At 45.5% G+C, this 23,294-nt stretch overlaps 1 protein-coding gene across 1 annotated transcript in view; it reads right to left on the reverse strand.

The window, feature by feature from the left end:
• ASIC2 (acid sensing ion channel subunit 2) overlaps positions 1-23,294 on the reverse strand; it is a 312,420-nt gene that overhangs the window by 65,924 nt on the left and 223,202 nt on the right. Inside the window, exon 3 of the mRNA XM_006154383.3 lies at positions 17,301-17,428. Within this exon, the coding sequence (XP_006154445.2) occupies positions 17,301-17,428 (128 nt within the window). The remainder of the gene's footprint in view (positions 1-17,300; positions 17,429-23,294) is intronic.

The raw sequence follows: 23,294 nt of genomic DNA on the forward strand, positions 1-23,294 counted from the left end.
TTTTTTTCTGTGTGGTGCATATGCTTGCCAGAGAGACAGAGAAAGACAAAGAGACAGAAAGCAAGAAATCACCCCCCAGGGAGGATGGCCATGCCGTAATACCATCTCCTCCTTTTCATCTCGGAATCTTGGGCACATACACACACACATGTGCCCCACCTGGGTATTAAGCCACTGGGTCTGGGACTTGAACCACAGTCAACTACATGGGAGTCCAGCAACATAATCATTATGCCATCTGCTTGCCCCTCAATTTTATTTCTTCACATTAGCAAATACTAGAGTGCTGGAAAATTGTGACATATTTTTCTGTTTCTCTATGCAAAAATGCATCACAAATTTCTTGACAACCCAATATTTTCCTCTGAAATGTTTAATCCCATTGTTATTAATCCCATTTAGTGTATTTTTCATCTCATACATAGTTTTTATTTCTAGAAGTTCAACTTGGGTCTTTTTAATATATTCTGTGTCCATACTTTAAATATATGAAACTTAATTATAACTGTTTTAATACCTTTGCTGGCTATTTCTTATTTTTTAATTAATAATATTTTAACATAATTGTTAGACAATGTGCTATTTTAGTAGATGAATACCATGCGTAATGATTAGATTAGGGAGCTGAATATACCCATCATCTCACCCATCTGGAATATTATCAACAGTTAAGTTGTTGTTAGCTACATTCTCCCCACTGTATTTTATAATACTAGACATTGCTCCTTCTCTCTACCTGCAATTTTATTTCCACTAGTCAACATCCTTCTATTCCCACCCTCCCTGAAACCTTCCAAAAGCATCCAGTAGTCATTCTACAGCTCTCTACTTCTATGAGGTTGTCCCCTCCCCCCATTTCTCTATATGAGGGGGAACGTGTTTCACTTTCTGTACGTGACTTATTTCACTTAACAATCCAGTCCTCCCACAAGACAGCACATGGGAAAGTGATGCAACAATAAAAGCCTTTCCAAGTGTGCCCCTCTGCTGCCTGGACATATGCCATGCAGGGTACAAGCCTGTGTTTTTTTTTTTTTTTTTTGAAGAGGTTTTGGGCGTGTGTGCTTGCCAGAAAGACAGAGACAGACAGAAAGCGAGAAATCGCCCCCAAGGGGGGATGGCCATGCCGCAATCCTTTCTCCTCCATTCTCCTCTCGGGATCTTGGGCACGCATGCACACATGCCCAGCATGAGTTTAAGTCACCGGGTCTGGGACTCGAACCACGGTCGACTACGTAGGAGTCCAGTAACATAGACATTACACTAACTGCTGGTCCCCAAGCCTGTGTTTTTTGACCATTGTCATCGAGTGTGAACACAATGGGAGTGTGTTTCCTTGGAAAATTTCAACAGTGACTCACTCTCATTTCTACTAGGATCAACTGAAGAGTGGGTAAGCCTGGGGGAGTTGCCGGGAGTAAAATCAGGGCACAGAGAACAGCGATGGTGTTACATGTGAGGGAGCAGATTGCTACCACCAAGCGCTTTCTTTTTATTTTTTAAAGAATGATTTATTTAATTTTATTTATTCATTTATTTATTTTAATTTGACCAGACACACGCACACACACACACACACACACACACACACACACAGAGAGAGAGAGAAAGAGGGAGGGAGGGAAGGAGGGGGAGAGAGAGAGAGAGAGAGAGAAGGAAAGTGAGAAAGCAAGTTACTGGGTCTGGGACTTGAACCTTGGTTGGCCATGTGGAATTGTCCAGTGCCTTAACCACCATACCACCTGCTGGCCCCACCACCCAAGTGGCTTCTTAAAAACTTGTAAAATAAAACAACAGCAGCCACATTTGAAGAAAAGTTGGCATTAGAAAGATAAGTATTGCTCTGAAATGAATTCCTTTAATGGAGGGTCTCATTTCTCTTTGGTTACCAGGAATTCTGTCCACATGGAGTAGTCAGAAGACTCTGGTCCATCTGGAGGCTGGTGAGCTCAGAAGCAGGGTAGGGTGGTGGAACGAGCACAGGTTGTAGGGTTTGAATTGCATCTCTCCACACCAGACTTAGTTTCCCCATCTGTAAGATGGGTGCAGGGAAGCCTCCCTTGCAAGGTAGTTGTGATGAGGCAGCCTGGATAAAGAAGCTGGCACAGGGTGCTCACTGTCACCACTGTCACAGGGATGGTCTTGAGAAAGTGAGGACAAAGAGTCATGGCGTTGCTATGGTAGCTCTGGTCAGTGAACTATGCTGGGATGCTACCATGGATGTTATGGAGGCCTCCTTGTGACAAGAGAAAAATGTTTAGAGGATATAATGTTGAGGGATGAAAGAAGAAAACAACATCGAAGTCCACTGAATGAACTGGACTAGTGATAATCATAGGAGCCTGTCCTACCCAGAGCCCTCCTGAGTGGGTCCAGCCACTGCGAGCTTTGGGCAAGTGGAGGACACGAAGAGGCAGAACCACTGTGCAAGGCTGCTGGGGCAGAGAGAGGAAAAGAGAGAGAGAGATGGACAGGTACCCCCAATAGGGTCTGTGCACTGCCGTCTGCTTCCAGCCTCAGCCCTGCAGGCCATAGGCGCATGCATGTACACCAGTGCACGCCGCGAGACCCTGGGACACAAACCTGGGACCAGCATCGCAGTGCTGTGTTACCACTGTGCCATCACGGCTAGCCCCATTTTCATTTTACATAAAATGGTTTCCAGTCATTTCTACCCCATTAGATATGAGGACACATCCGAGATAATGGGTAGGACACATGCAGGAAGGTTCTGGTTCCTATGGAAAAGACCTCCAACTGTCTTTACAGTGAGGCAGGGGACTCTGACTTCTGAAACCTGAGAGTGGGCATCCCAGTGATGTAGCCCAGAAACTGAGGGCGTCAGGCAGGGGAGAGGAGAGAATGATTTGAGGAACAATGGAAAAAATAAGGATAGCTGTCAATCTAATCCAACCTGATCAACCCAATTCAACTTAACTGAATCTGGTCCAACCCACTGAGCTAATTCAATCTATCCCATGTGGGTGGAGGTGACATACTACTAGAACCCATGCACTCTTCAATCGTCTTTGGGAAGTGCCATCTCTGGCACTAGACTTGGAGGCAAGAAGGAATACTTTTTAAAAACAGATCACTTTAACAACAAAGATTTTTACAAAAGTTGCTTTTTCGAAAAAAGGAAACTTGAGAGCCTCAGAACTTTCCCTCTGGCACCTGCATGTGCTGGGAGCAGAAGTAGGGTCTATCTGGCAGTGACTGTCTTCTGGGGAAGGTATTACAGTCCAGAGAGGAGGCTGTCTCTGGCTGTAGGAAGCAGGCCTACTCTTTGTCCTTTTTTTTTTTGAAGAGGCTTTTTGCTATAGGGCGTGTGCACTCGCCAGAGAAACAGAGAGAGACAGAGAGACAGAAAGCAAGAAATTAGCTCCCCAGGGGGGATGGCCATGCCGCAATCCCTTCTCCTCCATTCTCCTCTCAGGATCTTGGGCATGCACACACACACGCGCCCGGTGTGAGTTTAAGCCACCGGGTCTAGGACTTGAACCGCGGTCAATGACATGGGAGTCCAGCGACATAGCCGTTATGCTAACTGCTGGTCCCCTCCTTGTCCTTTTTTATGTGAGCCTGTCCTTTAGATGCTGGGTCAAAGTATAAAAGATATTTTCAAATCGCTGCATAATGCATGCCTTTTAAAAACTGCACAATTACTGCATGAATACACAAACGCATTCTCATTATAACTACTCAAAGCCTCCAGAAAAAGTGAAAAACCATTTTGCACACTCAGTTCTGTTCCCTTCCTTGGAGCAGCTCTTGGTATGGTATGTATCTCTCTAGAGTTTTTCTGTGTGCTGATATGCATACACGTGCATTTATACATACATTATTTAGTGTGTGGGTATTTTTAATACAGGCAGGATTACATTGCATGTATTATTCTGCAACTTGCTTTTTTCTCCTACCAATGTGTCTTGGAAATTTTTCCCAAGGAATCTCCAAATCTTCCTTACTTAGTTTAACTATTGCAGGGGGATGGGGGAAAATGCATATGCATTTGCCCTCCTTAATTTAATCATCTTTCTATTGATGAACACTTAAGTTGCTTCTAAATTTTTACCCACATAAATGGCGCTACAGAAAAGATCTTTATCTGTGCTTCTTGGTGTACATGTGTTTCTATTTCTTTAGGTCAGATTCCAAGAAGTGAAATGGCCAGGTTGGAGGATACACATACTTTTGGTTTTAAGGGATCGTGCCAAATCCCTATCTATCTCATCTAGCCTAAAGGCTCTTCCAGTTTATATACCTCTCAATGGCTGTCTCATCTGCTCTCTCCAGAAAAGGATAGCTTTGTTAGGGTTCAGCTCCCCTGCCTCTTGTCCCTTCTGCGGACTCCTTGGCCCAACACCATCTTCCTGTTCTTTGCCACTCAAATGTGCCAAAGTTCCTGTTTTAAGAACTCTGAATGTTATCGTAAAACTTATAGCAGAAAGATTGGGGAGCGATGGGGCCAGCAGGTGTTGTGGTGATTAAGGTGCTGAACTCCTCCATGGCTGAGTTCGAGTTCTGAACCTGATGGCTTTCTCTCTCTCTTTCTCTGTCTCTCTCTCTGGTAAGCACATGCGTCCTATAGCAAATTTAAAAATGATAATACTAGTAAATGAAATTAAGTAAATGATTCTTCAAAAAATAAATAAATTGGGGGGTGATAACTCTCACTTTAGAATGGCTGTTTTTTCTTCCATAGAGGATCTGCTGTAGTATTTGGAGCAGTCAACAGACCGATATTAAGTAGGTCTGCCATTTATTTATTCGTTGATATACATTGTTATGCTCTGTACCAGCTGCCAAGAGTTCTTGCCTTCAAAAGGCAAGGCAGCAGGTAGCAGTGGTGCAGCAGTAATGTGGAACTCTGCGATACTGGACTCACATTGGTAAGGTCCCTGTGGACCTCATCCTGGGACCTCCCTGTACATAGCAGGTATGCAAGTATGTCCATAGTCCAGGCTGGCTGAGGCTGGGGATGGATTGTGGTGTGAAGATCCTGATGGGCGTGTCTGTCTCTGTCTCTGACAGAAGAAATAAAATTGAAATAAAACTCAAAACTAAACAAAACAAAATCCCAAAGGGCAGTCTTTTATTGGAGGCAGCAAGACATGCAAATAACTTATATTATTAAGTAAATGTATATCAATAGCCAGTTGGCTGCTGCTAAAACATTTTAAATGTTTAAAGAAAAAGAGAGAAAAAGATATCTCAGTTGGTGACAGACCAGAGGTGCTGTGGGGATAGAGCAGTCTAACAGATAAGCGCTAAGATTTACTAACCCACAGAGAATGATTACTGGGGCTGTCCAGCCAGTTTGTCACAACATAAACAAATGCAGGGGACTTCTGCAACCCTGATCACTGGGCAACAGTTGTTTTCAAGCATGAAGGAGGAGGGGAGAAATAAGCAAGAGAGATCTTTTTCAGGTACTCCTGTCCCCTGCCCTTGCCCAGGGAGGGTGACAGTCAGTAAGACTGTTCCTGTTCATTTATTCATTGTGGTTGATATCTCTAAAAGACTTGTTTGTGATTACTTAAACTTTTCAGTTGGCAAGAAAAGACGAAATGACTTTTAGCTTACCTAAGATTGGGTCTGCTACAGATTTTTTCCCCTTATTAAAAAAGCCAGAAACCAAGGCCACACTGTTTAGAGTTCAGAGTGAACTGCTCATGAATCAAAAGATAACATGACACTGGGCAGCAAGACCCAACCAAAGAATGTTCTGATTTATGAACTTGTCTCTCGAGTGAGATAAAATAGGTGAGTCAATAGACATTAGGCCTCCTTTCCTCTGCTTGGGTACAAGGAGGAAATAAGCCATTGAGAGATAAGCAACTGGCTTCCGATATTGGAGTCAGTACAGAGAGGGTGCAGAAGAAGCTGGTCTTGCCCTGAATGCTAGTGAGGGCAGGGGTGGTGGGGGCACCATGAAAGAGCTAGATTTTAGACTCTTGCTGGGTCCCCCCATCAGGATCATTTCTAGCTTATCCTTTTTTCTATGTACTCAATAGAAGGACCCCCCCCCCCTTTTCTATTGGATTGTTGGAAAAGTCATGATGCAACTTTACATAGGGAAACAGAAAAAAAGTCATGACTTTTCTGACAACCCAATAGTTCCTAGTGCTCAAGACTGCATTCAGTGGTCCCATATCTGAAGGCTAAATGGAATTTATGTGAACCGTAAATGATTAAAGTTAGCTTTCAGAGACTATGCTACAATATTCCATCTACCCATCCTTTCCTCTAGGAATTATAAGGTCTAATCTTTTCCTTTAAGAAGTGTACAGGATACTAGGGGCATATTACACAGATAGGTATAGCTCATAACCTCTGACTATTGGCTGATTGTCCCTCTGACTGGATGGTAAATTCTGAGAAGACCCAAGTCAGTCTTGTACTCCCAATGCCTACTACAGTGGCTGGCACGTAGAAGGTATTTAATAAATGAGTCAGCATGAAACAATCAAGGCATAGGCCAGGAAGAACGCTCATGGCCTGTGTAGGGAGGCATGCAGTTAGAGAGGCACGTGTGCTGTAGAAGAGTAGGGTAAAACCATTGGAAAGGTGAGAGCTGGAATCAGGATGTAGCATTTGGACTTTATGCTATGGGTTGGAAAGATATTAATGGGTATTAAGCAGGGCATGACAAGATAAAGTCATCTAGCTTTCTCTTATACACTCATTCATCCATTCCATTCAATACAATTTATCATGCATTTTAATGTAAGGCACCATGTAAAATGTTGAGATATAAAGAACAGTAATAAGATGAAGTCATATCCTCAAAGAGCTCCCAATCTGGTAGGGAAGAGAGAAAAGTAAACAAATGATTATACTATGAGCATTTGATGCTAGAGATTCCCACAGGATACTCCGGGATGGCCTTCTGGAGGAGGTACAGCTGAGCTAAATCTTAAATAAAGGACACATATGTGTTAGGTGAAGAAAGGGTGGGAAGAGTGTTGTTGGCAAAGGGAGAGAGGAGAGAGCGCGTGTGAGGCTCCGGAGCCACACAGTTTAATATAGCTGGTGTGTTGTGTGGGAGGCTAGGGGGTGTAGAGTGAGATGCTGTTGGAAAGAGAGGCAGGGGATGAACCAGGAAGGTCTGTGCAGATTCTTGGACCTCATCCTGGGGAGGGAGGGAGATGCTCAGAGTTGTAATTTGGAAAGATCGTGTTAATGTGGAGAATGAGTTGGAGAGGCACCACATGGACAGCTATTGTTCTTATCCAGGTGAGGAATCATAGAGAATTGAATTGAAATATTGTCTGGGAAGGAGGATAATAACATCGAGCATTGACTGGGCACTGACTGAATGACAAGAGCTATTGTACAGATGCTACAGGTATTTACTTGTCCTTAGTTACTCTCTGTGGTAGGAGCCGTCATTATCCCCATTTCACAGATGAAGAGAATGAGGTACAAGGTCTCATATCTAGAAAACTGGATTTGTATTCAGGCCATTTGCAGGGTTGGAGGATTTAGGAGGAGCAAAAATTGGGGGAGGAGGAGTGGGGACTAGGGAAGAGGGTGAGTTTAGTTTAGACTCTTTTTTTTTGAGAGATTTTCACTGTAGGGCGCGTGCGCTCGCCAGACAGACAGAGAGAGACATAGAGACAGAAAGCGGGACCATTACGCTAACTGCTGGTTCCCTAGACTCTTGATTAGAGATGTCCATGGCACTCTGGGAAGGATAAGGGTTCAGTAGCACCTGGATTGTTATGTCTTGAGCTCAGAAAAGATGTCCAGGCTGCGGGTAGCAATCTGGGGATCATGGAAAAGGAGACCGTAGACTGAGTGAGATAAAAAAACAGCGTCCTGGAGTGTCCAGCATATAAGAAGTGAACACAGAAAGCATTGCTTATGAAAGAGACTCAGGTAAGGTGGGAGGAAGACCAGACAAGAGTGGAGAGCACCTCAGGGAGGTATGGTCAATAGTCCACACGCTGCTGAGAAACCAGGGGTGACACAGACTGAAGCATGCCCTTATCCATGAAGACTGGGTTCAGTCACACAGATTTCATGGACAACCTTAAAGAAAAGTTTCATTGGAATGCTAGAGGTGGACTGAGAAGAGAAGTGGAGGAGAGGAAATAGAGACAGTCAATGACATAGTATTCTTTGGAGACACTTTGTTAAGGAAAAGGGAGGGAGGGAGGGAGGGAGGGGGAGAGAGAGGGAGAGAGAGGGAGAGAGAGAGAGAGAGAGAGAGAGAGAGAGAGAGAGGCAGTGCGCAGGGAGAGAGAGAGGGAGAGAGAGAGAGAGAGAGAGAGAGAGAGAGAGACTGACTGCAAGGTGGAGTGAGGATAGAACAAAGAATGATTTTATCTTCTAAAATCTGAGCTTTTCTTTATGTGATTCATTTTTGGATTCCTCCAACAGAGCCAATATCTAGCTTATCCTAGCCAATCACCAGTTCTTTTAAGAACACCCCTCACCCCCCTCCCCTGGATCATCAACTTCACCTTGAGAAAAACAAGCTCATATTGTGTAGAAAAAAATGGTGAAAACGTGACTCTTGGCAAAACCATCTGGGGATCTGAAGATATTTCTACTTTTGAGGCTGTGTGGCAACAAGTGATTATGTAGTTCAGCTAGTAGTTGCTTAATTGATTCTTATTTTCAGTCTATTTATGGGAAGTAATACAACATAGCGATTGTGAAGGGAATGTCCACGCAGCAGGCTATCTTGCCTTCTGGCACCTCCCAGTGCTTCAGTGGGGTGGAACTAGATGTTGCCGTGCTTAGGTGGCTCCAGCTTCGGCAAAGTTTAGGAGTTGCTGAAGGCATGTGCAATAAATTATCTCTTCTGCCATGAAACAAAACAAAACAAAACAAAACAAAAAACAACTGGGCAAGCCTCCATTTCTAATGGGGCCCATGAAACACAGATATTATTAAGGACCATGGATCTGGCTGTTGAATTGACTAATGAGTCTTCTCTTTTGAAAGACACTTAGGAAGTTGTATTTGGAATCCTGAGAGGAGCCCAAATGCAGGCAGTACGTACTCCACCCAATAGTTGGGCTGTTTTATTTGTGGGTGGGGTAAGGAATACTGTTTCTCATTGAGAGCCATGGTGGGATTCCTTTCAAATGTTGGAAATGTGGCTGACTGATGCCAAAGACAAAGTCTTATGCTTCTGCCCCAACTGGGCCCAGACATACTGCAAAGGATCTAACTGGAGCCAGAAAGACAACCTTCAACAGGCTAGTGGACAGCTGTTTGATGCAGGGCATGATGTAACTATGGGCAGTCTCATGATACTTGGGATACAGTCCAAGAGAGCAACCAGCATCAAGTCTAGCTTGTGGGTTGGGAGCTCTTCTCATTCCTGATGGTTCCAAGCTGGTAGTAGAGGGAGTTTTGGTGAGAATGGATGCTTCTGGGCAGAGACTTCTGACCCTGGATTCCTGAGGTGTTTCTCATACTGTACTATCAAATATAAAGCTAAGGCCATGTTTTCTAGGGAATTTATGCTGGTGGGCCAACCAACCACCCAGGTTCTTCAGAGTCATTCTCAGCCCATGGAGAAGTCCAAACAGGGTGGTTGAATAAATATTTGATAATCACATGCAAAAACATTCAGAAAACAAGGATTCCCTAATAGGCTTTTGAGGAGGGGGCACGAGATGATGAAAGGCTTCTGATATAAAATCATGACTGGGAGACCCATCAGGATTAGCAATCATCTTCAGTTAGGGGCAAGGAGTCTGACTGGTGATGTGGATGTTGAAGACCATTTGGTGTTGTACTCTTAGCACGTGAACACCCCAATTCTCTACTTCATGTATATTCACTCACTGGTTTAGTACTTCCCATGTTCCCAAGTTCTATCCTGAATTTACCTACTTTTGTCTCTACACACAGTGCTTTCAGATCTATATCTCTAGCCCTGGCCTCATTCATGAACTTTTGATTTGATTGGAGTCTCTGTTCATAGCCAAAAATGATATGAATGCCATTGTCTACCACAGACTAGCTTAACAACCTTAAGGAGGAGGGCCCTCGGGCATATATTGGGTCATCAGAAAAGTCATGACATATTTTTTCTGTTTTTCTATGCAAAAATGCATCAAGACTTTTCTGAAGACCCAATGTATTTGTTAAAAATGTATTTATTTCTTCTATGAGAGATAAAGAGGCATAGAGAGACACAGAGGAGCATGTATTCCCCAAAGGGTCCTCACACTGCGACTCACCCCTAGCCTCAGCTGCCCTGGATCATGGCATGGGTGTATGCAGCTGGTGTGCCCAGGGAGGTCCAGGTCCTTTCCTGTGTAGGTGCACTGTATTACTGCAGCACCACTGCCTGGTCCCTTCAGGCTAGATTTTAATGGGAGTTTTGGCAGAGACAAGTGGGCGAGGCAGGGGAGGCTGAGAGTATAGCATTTGTTCATATATTCATTCTTTCCTCAACTGACATTTATTAAGTTCATCTACAAGAAAGGCACTAGGGATATAGAATCTAGAAGACACAATCCTTGCCCTTAGGGCTGATGGAGGCTAAAGAAGGCTCTTCTCAAGAGGTAGGTGTCAGGAGTAGTGATCCCTTACTTCCCTTACTTGGGGAAGTAAGCCCTCAAGGAAAGTTTCATATCTCTTAAGAGTGTGACCAAAAAATGCCCTAGACCCTGCTTCATTCTGTGAGTGCTCCAAAGCAGGGACCGGGTCTTGCTTATCTTCATTTTCCCAGAACATTTGGCTGCTCAATGAATATTTGCTGAAGTAGTAAATGAGCGTGCAGAATGTTGTATGGAACAGTTAACCGTTGTTCATGGCAAGGTGGCAGGAGAGGACAGTAAAAGTCTTCTTAGAGACTCTGATTCTGAGCAATATCTGAAATCGGCCTTTGCCAGGCAGACATGATGGGGAAAGTACTCTGGTGTTGAGTGGAACAGTGAGTGCAGATGCGCAGAGGCTGGCATGAAAGAGCATGGAGCACTCAGCGGGTGGTTTTCTACCACTGGAATGGAGGGAACATGCTCAGATGACGAGGCTGGAGTGGTAGGCAGGAATTAGGCTAAACAGGGCCTTGGGAGCCATTCAGAGTCTAAGGTTGTGTGAACTACAAGAAGCCCTGGAGGGACCAGCAATTAGCGTAATGGCTATGTCGCTGGATTCCCATGTAGTCAACCGCGGTTCGAGTCCCGGACCTGGTGGCTTAAAACTCACTCCAGGCGCGTGTGCATGCGTGCCCAAGATCCCGAGAGGAGAATGGAGGAGAAGGGATTGTGGCGTGGCCATCCCCCCTGGGAAGGGTGATTTCTCGCTTTCTGTCTGTCTGGCGAGCGCACGCACTCTATAGCAAAAACCTCTCCAAACAAACAAACAAAAAGAAGCCCTGGAATGCAGGGTTTTAGATCTTTAGATCGGGTAGAGAAGTGACTAGTAAGCATGAGGGCGGAGGAAGAGGCACTGCTAAGAAAGGCGGCCCCACGTGTGTGTGTGTGTATGTGTGTGCCCAAGATCCTGAGAAGAGAATGGAGGAGAAGGGATTGCGGTGTGGCTATCCCCCCTGGAGGGTGATTTCTTGCTTTCTGTCTCTCTGTCTCTCTCTGTCTTTCCGGTGAGCACAGGCGCCCTATAGCAAAGAGCTTTCAAAAAAAAAAAAAAAAAAAAAAAGAGCTTTCAAAAAAATAAATAAAGAAAGAAAGAAAGAAAGAAAGAAAGAAAGGCGGCCCCAGCCTCTTTTCTAGAGTTCAAGGCTGCTGTCTAACTCAGCTTCTGCCTCCCAGAACTGGGCAGGGGGTTTATCTTCCATCATTGTCACAGTCAGTAGCCCCCCATGCCAGCTGGCTTGAAGGAGGGACTCAGCGGCTGGCAGAGCAAAGAGCAGGTGCAAAGCTGCTGTTGGCCAAACTTCCAGGTGACCCATGTCTTTGTGTCTACACAGGCGATAGGACTCCCAAGCGAGAGGGGCTCCCAGGCTGTGACCACCGGAGTCCTTCTGAGGATATTTAATCAAATCCTCTCATTGTACAGATGAGGAAATTGAGGTCCAGGGAAGGGAGTATTCTGTCTAAACTCCCATGACACATTCAGGACTAGAATCCAGGTCCCAGGGAGATTTGTTTGCTACAACACCAGGAAGCCTCATGACTTTGGGCTTATGGTAGGAAAAATAAAGCCACAGGCTAATCGCTCCCTGGATTAGCTGCCAGTGTACTCTCCCCAGAGAATTCCCCTGAGTTACAACCATGCTGTGTGGTGGAGCAGAAAGAACACAGGCTTGGGAACCTGCTAGAGCTGGGCTCAAAGCCCAGCCCCACTATTCCTCTAGCTGGGCAACCTTGAGCAAGTTACTTAGCCGTGCAGTTTTGTCATCTGGAAAGTGGAGATAACAGTACCTCTCTTGCAGGGTTGTTGTGTGGAATTAAATGAAATACTGTCCCTCAAATGTCTCTGTAGCATAATGCCGAACAGGTGGTGGGTGCTCAGTTAGTAGCAGGTGGTGTTAGTTATCTACCTTCTGAGGCTCTATTGCTGTTGCCAGCACGTTGCCCACTGCCTGATCCCAGTGGTGGTGGTCCTAGGACTGCATGGAGGATTCTACAGAAACTGAGCTAGAAGGGGCATTTCTTAGTTGTCCAGGAAGGCAGGGACATATCTGGGCTTAATTGGATTTAGGGCAAATGCAAATTGAAAAATAGCAATCTTTGGCCTGGGTTACAGCCAACGAGTGTATTATTTTGGATTACAAAATAAAATTTAGAAAAAGCAAAAGAAGTTGATGTGTGTGGGTAATTATGCCTGGGTGGGATGATTTTTACCATGCAAAAGGACTTTCTCATTTACGAAAAGATTCACAGCTGGATGCCTTTAAGTAACCAGTACCCTTTAGGCTTTTACTCTAGAGTAACTTTTTCTGGCATGGTTCACACCAGTCTTCCAGGACAGTGCTTTCTGCCTACCCCATTGTGTAGCTGGCCCTGGCTTTCTTTCAAAGTTTCCTTGAGCCACTGCAAAAGAATACTGGACTGAAAGCAGCATAGCTGCCATATTCATTGACAGACTAAGATGCACCTTGATTTTATACACCGCCAAGAAAAAAAGCGTATCTATTGAAATCGTACGATTTTGTTTATTGTAAAACAAATCTTCATTTCAGGAATGTTACAATGTGAAAAAAACTATATGGCAGAATGAGAACAAATAAATGGAAGTTCATCTCCAAATTATACTTGGCTTAATATTATTTTTATCTTTATTAAACAAGCCACTGGGACCAGCAGTTAGCATAATGGCTATGTCTCTGGACTCCCATGTGTCAACTGCAGTTTGAGTCCCGGACCCGGTGGCTTAAACTACGCTGGGTGTGTATGTGTGCATGCCCAAGATCCTGCGAGGAGAATGGAGAAGAAGGGATTGCGGCATGGCCATCCCCCCAGGAGGTGATTTCTCACTTTCTGTCTCTGTCTCTCTCTGTCTTTCTGGCGAGTGCATGCGCCCTATAGCACAGACCTCTCCAAAAAAAAAAAAAAAAAAGAGAAACCACTGCTCTGCAGGCTCTGTGATAGCAGAGTCTGTTTTGTTTACTATTTTATTTCAGTCACTTCCCTCATAGTAGGTATTCAACAAATATTTACTGAATGAACAAATAAAACAACGTCACATTATAAAAGATGGGGAAAGCCCAGAAAAAAAAACAAGTCAATCATTCATAATTTTCCCCTATGGGTAATTTGGCTTATTTCCTTCAAGTTTTATTTCCCATGAATATGCTCTTTTATATACATGTAAACATAATGTATTATTAGATTTAGCTCTGGGATATGTTTTTGTATTTGTCTATTAATATGAATGAAATGATGAAATGAGATGATGCGGAAATGCTTTGAAGACTGTAAAATGTTTAACAAATTTCTTATTATTAGTTATAATAATCATAGAAACACTGCTATGAATGAGGCTGATTTCCTGAGAATGTATTTCAAAGCAAACAACAAATTTGCCCTCTGAATCTGAGAATATGTTGTTTTCTCATTCCACTCGCTACAGGGAGTCCCTCTGTTTCATACTGGGAAGAGAAAGAGACATTTAAGGCTTAAGAGTCATCAACTCCAACTTCCCACCCAGCTCAGAAATTTCTTCTGTATTACTAATTGGGGTTAAGCAGGAAGGAATACGCACATTTCTCAGGCCGATGAAACATAGCAGCCTACAGAGAACTTCCTCCTCTCCAGCCTCTACTAGCTGTGGGAAGAAAGTACTCTTGGGGTTTCCAAGAATGTTGTTCATTTACTCTGCACGCCAATAGCAATGTAGATACCAGAGAATGTCAATGGAGTGGGGTGATAGGTACATTCAACGAAGCTCAAAGTCAGGTTTGCCTTGGGCGATTAGTCAAAAACTTATCATAAGGTAGTCCAAGAATTCACCTGAGTATTTATTAGTCTACCCTGTGCCTGGTTCTTGGAAGGCACATGGCTTATGCACATAAGGGAAGGGAGTACTGACCAACTTTCTCCTTGTCAAGACTCTAGCCAGATGCCTCTGAGCTCTGTTCTTGACTAGGCCTCAACCATGACCTCCGAAGAGTTGAACAACTACTACACAGTTTCAATGGCTCCAGGCTGCATCCCTGGAATGACTCTAGCTTTCCTTTAAGTGCCCACCTGAAAAAACACAAGCTCACTGGAAGAATTTACTGCTTGCTGCAGCCAACACCTGAGGATAAGGTCCCTGTCTCCTGGTCCCTGTGGAGGAGCCCAACTTCGATATGCTCTAGTTAGCAAACCCAGATAGGTTTCACGTGGACCAACTCCTGTCTGTCTTCATATTTACTTATTTATTTATTTTCTTTTGGTAATTTTTCACTTCCCCTACTCTGCTCAAACCCATCCCAGACAGACAAACATTCCTAATAGAGTCTCACACCTTCCTCCACTCCTGTCCCTCAACCTTCCCAGCTAGGCAGCACCATGGGTAAGCACACATGGGGTGTACAGTGACCAGGGAACAAAACATGTGATCTTCCATATAGATTGAGCATTACTGAGCAGTGGGCTGTCACTGCACCACCAAGCTAGCACCTTCATTTTTCCTTTTTTTTTTTTTTTTAGGTTTTTGCCATGGGGCATGTATACTCTCTGGAGAAAGATAGATAGAGGGAAAATGAGAAATCACCCCCTGGGGGGGGATGGCCACACTGCAGTCTCTTCTCCACCATTCTCCTCCTGGGATTTTGGGCATGCATCCACATGTGTGCAATGTGATTTTCAAGCTGCCCGGTCCACGATTCAAACCGTGCTCTGCTATGTGGGAATCCAGTGCTGTAACCACCATGTTACCTGCTGGCCCCCGTTTTCCCTTTAAAACACCTGGTCCCCTCAGTATTAAAATCAAAGTTAAGTTTAGTATGTGCTGGACCCTCTTCCCTATTGCGATAGTACTGGGTTGTTGGAAAAGTCACAATACGTGTTGCATAAAAATAAAAAAAAAAAAACAGAAAAATATGTCATGACTTTTCCAACAACTCATATTACTGGTAAAAAAAAAAAATTTGTCCTGACCACTTCAATTAGTGTCCAGCTTTGGGTATCTATCTAATCTAAATTAATAGCTCAGGTTCCAGACTCATGTAGGCTGTCTGCATGCTTTGGTAATCTACGCTCTCACTCTTCCTTACTCTCAAATCTTTACCCTGAACTTGGCTCCCAGCTATATGGCTCCTTCCCTCCTTTTTGTCCTCAAGGCTGTACTCTTCTTGTTACACCATTTGGTTCCCACCTTGCAATCCTTTGGTCACCCCCATTTCAGCTGGTACCACTTGTCCAACCTCTGGGGCCCATGGAGGCCTGGCTAACTTCCTAGTACTCCCTGCTCCTCTCCTGAAGATGCCATCCCATCCTCTCCCTACGTGCTGCAGTGCAGGCTGACTTAGCCTTTACCAGCTGCCCAGGCCTTGTGTTCAGGGCATAGTTGGTGAGGCTTACATCATCAACACTTTCCTAGAGATTCAAAAATACAACTTGCTTGCAGATTTATAACTTTTTTTTTTTTTTTTGAGAGAGATTTTTGCCACAGGGCACATGCACTCTCTGGAGAGACAGAGAGAGACAGAGAGATGGAAGAAATCACCCCCCAGGGGGGATGGCCATGCTGCAATCCGTTCTCCTCCATTCTCCTCTTGGGATTTTGGGCATGCATGCACATGTGCCTGATGTGAGATTTAAGCCACTGGGTTTGGGACTCGAACCAGGTTGACTACGTGGGAATCCAACGACGTAACCATTATGCCATCTGCTGGTCCCTCTAACCAGTTTTTAATACTGAATATTGTTTTATAAATGGCTAAACAGCTTTGAACAGTCCTAGTGAAAGGTAATATTTGAGCCACATTTTAAAACCAAGCTGAGCTCGTAAGTAACATGTGTCTATCTTTCCTTCTCCTTTCTCAGACCCCAGAGCTGAAGGCTCTCACCACACATTTCACTCGCCTGAAGCCTCCCACATTGTTTCAGCTCATCTGGTTTAGGACTCCCTCGGAGTCATAACGTCTCTGGCTTTTATTCTAGGCAAACCGGAAGATGAATATCCAGAATATAATGGGGAGAAAAACAATAACAACAATAAAACAACCAACCAATAACCAAGACGGTCCCAGTCTCTTTACAGTCCTGCTTTGAGACTTCCTCCAGTGGGAAGTTTGCGAAGGTCCCCCTGCTGAGATGTAAAACCCACTTCAGACATGAGACCATGCTAGTCCTCTCTCCACTGACTCTAGGCAGCAGCCCTGGCTGGCTGGGTGGGGTGTTGTCCCCCGTGCTACACCGAAGGTAGGTGCTCATGGACGAGGGTTCATTTCACTTTGACTCTATGAGGGAAGCCTGACACCACTATCCTTTTTCTATCATAGGCTGCTTTGAGTTGTATTAACACAGTGATGAAACGTTATCAAACCCTAGTTAGCAATTGCCCTTACTTAGTAATCTCTGTTCCCCAGCCCCGCCAGAATTTATTTTTTTAAATTCAACTTGCTTAGAAAATCTACTGTGATAGAATGTTCTGGGAGAAAACCCCACTCATTTCAGTGAAAAGGAAAATCAGCTCTGTTTCCCTCATACCCAACTTTAGGAACCAGCAGGTGGTACCAGAGAACTGGTGAAGGAGGTTAACCAACATCTTCTCCAATTTCAAGGTAGAGCCCCTTACCCAGATTAGCCCCATTCCAGCCTCTTGGGTAGAGTGAGAGCTTGCCAGGAGTGGGAATCCCATTTCTCCTCCTGGTGTCTCTCCACATGGTCAGGGCAGACTGATGACCACTGATCTGGGGAACCCAGGGGACTTACCCTTTGCTCCTGTGTGGCCACGAAGGTCTGGAACCCCGGAGCCACCCCAAAGCCCAGCTCTTGGATGAAAGGCGGCTCAGACTGACTGTGGATCTGAACTTTCACTCCTGCTTCAAATGTCGTTTCCTCTGAAAGAACAAAGATGGACAGAGCCATGGGTCAGTGACAACAGATGCTCACAGAGTCCTGGGACCAAAAAGCTCAAAGGGACGCTAAAAAGACCATGTGGTTGGCAGAATAATAGTCCCCAAAGATGTCCAGTGCTCATGTCTGGAAACTATGAATGTGTTACCTTGCATGACAAAAAGGATCCTGCAGTTGTGATTAAGTTAAAGATCTTGAGGTGGAGAGACCCTCTTGTGTTTTGGTTTTGGGCCCAGTATAACCACAGAGGCCCCTATAAGAGAGGAGTAGGCAGGCCCGAGTCAGAGCAGAATGGAGAACACCACATTGCTGGCTGAGAAGATGGACGAAGGCTCCAGGAGCCGAGGGAAGCAGACAGCTGCTAAAAGCTGGAAAAGGCAGGGAGATGAGTTTCCTCCTAGAGCCTCTGAGAGGAGCATAGCTCAACCACTCTGATTTTACTGAGCCCATGAAACCCACTTGTAACTTCTGACTTCCAGATTTTTTTTTTTTTTGTTGTTGTTGTTGTTGAGATTTTTTTGCTGTAGGGTGCATGCATTCGCTGGAGAGACAGAGAGAGACAGATAGAAAGGGAAATCACCCCTGGGAGGATGGTCATGCCACAATCCCTTCTCAATTCTCTCAGGATCTTGAGCACACATGCACATATGCCCAGTGTGAGTTTTAAGCCACTGGGTCCAGGACTCGAACTGTGGTCGACCACCTGGGAATCTAGTGACATAACCATTATGCCATCTGCTGGTTTGCAGAATTTTAAGATCATTTATTTGTGTTGTTTCAGTCATGAAGTTCGTAGTACTTGGTTATAGCAGCAATGTGAAACTAATTCAGGTCAATTAGGCCAACTCTTTGCCTCAGTTGCCAAATCTACAGAATGGGATTATGAAGTGAGTCAAACTCCTTTTTTTTTGGGGGGGGGCATGTCTTTCCTTTTCTTTCTCTTTCTTTCTTCTTCTTCTCTTTCTTCCCCCTACCCCCCACAGAGGGCATGTACATTTGCCAGATAGTGACAGAGAGACAGAGAGAGGGCGAAGAAGAAAACAACCCACCATGGGGAATGGTCAAGCTGCAATCCTCTCTCCTCTGCCTGTCCCTCCTCAAATTTTGGGCACACAGATGTGTCTGGCATGTTTCTCAAACTGCCAGGTCCAGGACTCAAACTGAGTGGTTAGGCATGTGGGATCCTGCTGCCTTACTGCCAGACCATGGAACCTGCCCCTTTGTTTCATTTACTGACTTCTCTTCTGGGCCACGGGCTGAAGGTGAGGATATCAGGAGGAGAAAAGCAGGATGATGCAGCAGAGGAAATGAAAATGTAGTGCTTGCTCATTTGCAGAGGTGTCCACTCTTTGGATCCACACGAGATGGATAACTAGAAGAGAGGCTTTGTCCCTTTTTCCCTTTGGCAGGAGAAATGGCCCTGGCAGCAGGAGGTTGCAGGGGTGGCAGCGCCTGGCTCACTTCCTATGTGAGTGCTGACAATTGATGGAGAATGCACTTACAGGACTGTATTAACCTGTACCAAATCTCCCTCTCTGTCTTACTCTCTCACCTTTGGAAGAATGAGCCTTCCAAAGTGCAAAGCTGTATAACTCTCTCCCTTGTTTGTAAAGAGTCCAGGTCCTTAACCCACCCCCGCTCCAGCCTTGCTCTGGGCAGCCCTCTGCTTTGCACAACTGTGGTCTGGCGCTCCAGGGCTGCCTGGGTTGTCTGTTACGCACTCCGTTCTGCGGAAATGCACATGCACTGCCCTTTGTCTGGAATGTCTTTCTGCCTTGTCCACCTAATCATCTTTCTCCCTACTTGTCACTGAAGACTCAGCCCCCAGTTCCACCGGAAGTGACTCCTCTTGCTCTGCTGTATCTTCACCTCTCTGCTAGAGCTCTGCCACACCACAATTTGAACCTTTATTGGGTCCTTTATCCTTTTCTGACAAGGCACATGATGATCCTTTATCCTCTGTCTCCTACACCAGGCTGGAGCACCCTGAGGCCAAATTCAAGCTGTGTCGGGATCTCTAAGGTCCCCTGACAGCAGGCACTCAGGAACACCTACTGAACGTGGGAGATCTGTGAATTGAGCCTCACTCTGCAAACAGGCAAGGCCAATCTGGAGCCAAATCAAGGAAAGTCCTAAAAAGAAAAGAATTAGAAGAGGATAAATGCAAAAATGAGAGGAGATGGAGTGGAGGAAAGAAACAAGTGTCGCTGGGTCAGGGACAAGGGGGCACAGGTCAACATTGGGCTATGCCTTGTGGAGAGTTCAAGGATGAACTAGGCTGGCACAGAGAGGAAGGTTGGGAAGGAAGGACTGGGGTCATGACCCATGGAAAGTGTGGGGCTGCAGGGGGGAACAGGGGTGGAGCTGGGGTGAGAATTCCAAGGTCACAGAGTCCATGGGGAGAAAAGTCCAGCAGGCAGACAGGACCTGAGGGAAGGACAAGCAGGGCTTTCATAATCCAGAGGAGTCACCCAGTGACTGGCATGGGGTTTTAAGAAAACAGAACCTTGGCTTGAAATTCTTCTACATATGGCTTCATGGAGCAGGAGCGAATTCTGGGCAACACCCCTACCCTCCAGCAGAGTCTATCATTCTGTGATTTCTTTACCTGGGTCACTCTTTCTAAACTGTGGGCACATCCCTGTATGCCTGTGGTTTGTGTTAATTTCTCCCAGATACGGTGAATTCCTCGAGAAGAGACTGCGTCTAATTCATTCCAGTGTCCCCTGGCCTAGACCAGGACCTGGCCCACAGGTGGGTCCTCTAGGAAAGGCTCTCAGATCAGGGAAGAGGACTTCAGAAGGGAGGATTAACTAATGGTTAACTTTCAGCAGGTATGTTCTTTAAAGTCTGCCCAAGAAAGACTGAGGAGAGGGCAACAGACCTGAAGAACAGGCTTCAATTGGAAAAGGTATGAGCGTGACACGATGTTGGGATTACAGAGATGCCCATGCTGGGCTGAACTGAGAGCACATTCAGCGAGCCACGGGAGGGGACAGGAGCAATGCCAAAACTTGTTTTCCAGAGCTAGTTGAAGCTGTGTGCCTGATCTATGACTGAGCTTAAGAAACCCTATAGTCAGTATGACAAAAGAGTGGACCTGTGGCTTACAGGGGAAATGAGAAATGAAGCCTTTCTACTGGAGACCAGTGAGTAATGGGAAAACACAGGCCTAGTGTGCCTCAGTTAAAGATCTGGCCAAGGCGGATCAGATTGGGTGAGGGGCCAGAGAGGCACTAGTTTTCTCTAGAAATAGCAGTAGCTGTGGTAGGGAGTACTCTGAGAATAACTGTGCAGCAACTAGTGGACGTGAGTGGGAGAGGGTGGTGGGTAAGGTTTCTGCCGTCTCTAGAACAGCGCCGTCCAGTGGAACTTGCTGCAAAGACGGAAACGTTCTCTAACCTATGCTGTCCCATACGGTAGCCACTAGCCATGAAGTGTGGCTGGGGTGACTAAAGTACCGAATTTTTAAATTGTGTTTCATTTAATGAATTTAATGTACAATAGCCACATGAGGCTAGAGTCGCCCTGACTGAAAAGCACAGCCCTAGAACATCCAGCTGTGAGCGGCCCCCAGCCCTCTCAGAGCTGTGGGGATGATGGGGATTCTACCACCCTGCCTGCCTAAGTGGGTGGTCTGTGGGTCCCAGATACTCCCCCATCATGTTTCCCCAAACATGTATTCCCCCCTCTCCCACAGAACTTGATTCGATTCCTTACTAGAACTTCCCATGGCCTCCCTCTGTGGATTTTTCTCCAGGCTGGAGGCCGGCAGTGACTAGCAGCCCCTCCAGCCCCTGCCCTCATCCCCACCCACAACTCTTGGACATAACACATTGTGGGGTATGAAGACCCAACTTGAGGACTGAAGTTTTCAAATAGATTGTTAGACTTGTTGGTGACCTCAGAATGCACACTCACTAGAGAGAGCTTGGGTGACAATCTCAGGGCCCATCCCAGGAGATTCTGATTTGATCACTCTGGATAGAGCCCAGGAATCTGCATTTCCAGGGAGCCTGGTATAGGGCATACGAGGCCAATTACATTTGGGCAAACAGCAATCAAGTTCAGAGAGGGGAAGCGGCTTGCCTAATGTCACACAGCAAGTTAAGAGCAGAGCAGGGACTAGGAGCAAGGTCTCCTGATTTCTAATGCGGCACTCTTTCTACCCTAAGTGTAGTTTATTTAGTGTGAGCAGATAGCCAGGTTCACAGCTCTGGGGTTCTGAATGGGGAATGAGGAAAGGGAATATCTTTTTCATTGTCATATCCCTGATGCCCTCAGCACACAGTGGTTGCCACAGAGCAGAGCTCAATAAATAGCTATTGAATGAAGCAAATGAATGAGGACGTTTCCTTGGCTTGCTCTGCTGTTTCTTGCCCTCTGACCTGCTGTGAGTCTGCCTGGGTTCTGGCTGGACACTGGGAAACTAGCACTCCTTGCTGCTCGGCAACAGGCTTCCTTCCTCATCGCAGGGCTTGTGGGGGTGGCTCTCATCTGCTGGGATGCAGCTGGGGCTGCACATGCGATAACAGCAAAAGCAGCAACAATAACCATAACAATAGCGGAGACTGCTTACCTAATTTGTGGCTCCCAGTGCAAAACAAAAATGTGGGGCCCCTCGTTAAACAATTATTGTTGATGAACTGCTTAAAATTCATAAAAATAAATATTATTATTAAAAAATAAAGGTATTTCAAGACAATGAGTATGGATCATTAAACAAGCATGGGGCCCTTTGGAGCATGTGACCTTGTTTGCATAAGCTGCATACCCACGAAGACAGCCCCGATAATAATTCAAATGGGTGCTGGACAGAATTAGGTACATTTTCATATTCCTCTCATCACCAAATGATTCAACACTGGCTCCTTCAAAGTGCAGGTCTCTCAGGCAATGAAGGATTTGTTTACACATCACAAACAACAGGATTCAAAGCCCCAGAGAGAGAAAGAGAGAAGGGGAGAGCTACTTCTTACACAGTGTTAAGAACCCTTGTTAATTGGGACCAGGCTGAAACCCAGATAGCTCAACCTGAAAGATAATGCTGAAACAAGGGGAGCATGGTTCAACTCGCAGAAGCTAGCATCTCTCAGCACTTTGCAGGAGTATGGCCAAGGCCGGCACAGGTCAGATCTCCCTGGGAGGTAGTTTTCTGCGCCTGTGGAATGAATTTGGGAACTCTGCTGGAGGAGACAGGAGGGATAGGCAGAATGCATAATGGGACAGAGAAAGTACACTGCAATAAAGGAAGCTTAAATCTTTAATCTTTGCAAATTATAGGAAACACGCCAAGGAAATAAACACTGGAGAGAAGTAGGAAGAAAAGCTTCTCTGACAAGCTGGGGGAATTTTCTAGGCTCAGGTAGGGATGTGCTGCTACAAAGCAATCCTGTGTTACAAAAAAATGGACTTGATTACCAATGGCTAGGTGAGGGGCCTTCACTCCATGGAGAGCTTGAGGAAAGGGCAGGAGGGGGAATCTCACGGCGCAGACAGGCCTGGTGCACGATAGCTTGTTTGTGCTGTACTCCCCCATGCATCTCCACTCTCTTTTCTTTCCTGGGAATCTGACTTGCAGAGACTGCATTGATTAATGAGGCTCCCTTGCCCTCTAGCTTATGGATGGGATCAGTCATTGGTGGGCCCATAGAGAAAACCAGAGAGAGAGAGGAGAGTTGGGCTAGGGTGTTCAGTTTCTCAACTCCAATTGCTGGGTCACTGTAGGTTGACTGCATATTACTTGGAAGGCGACAGACAGCTCAGGGTTGGGAGGTTGGCTGGTTGAGGCAGGGGCTCTCTACATTGCTCTCTCTCTCTGGGTTCTGACACTAAGTCCCCTCCTCTTTC

This window comes from Tupaia chinensis, unplaced genomic scaffold (assembly GCF_000334495.1).
Source record: "Tupaia chinensis unplaced genomic scaffold, TupChi_1.0 Scaffold000407_1, whole genome shotgun sequence".
NCBI lineage: Eukaryota > Metazoa > Chordata > Mammalia > Scandentia > Tupaiidae > Tupaia > Tupaia belangeri.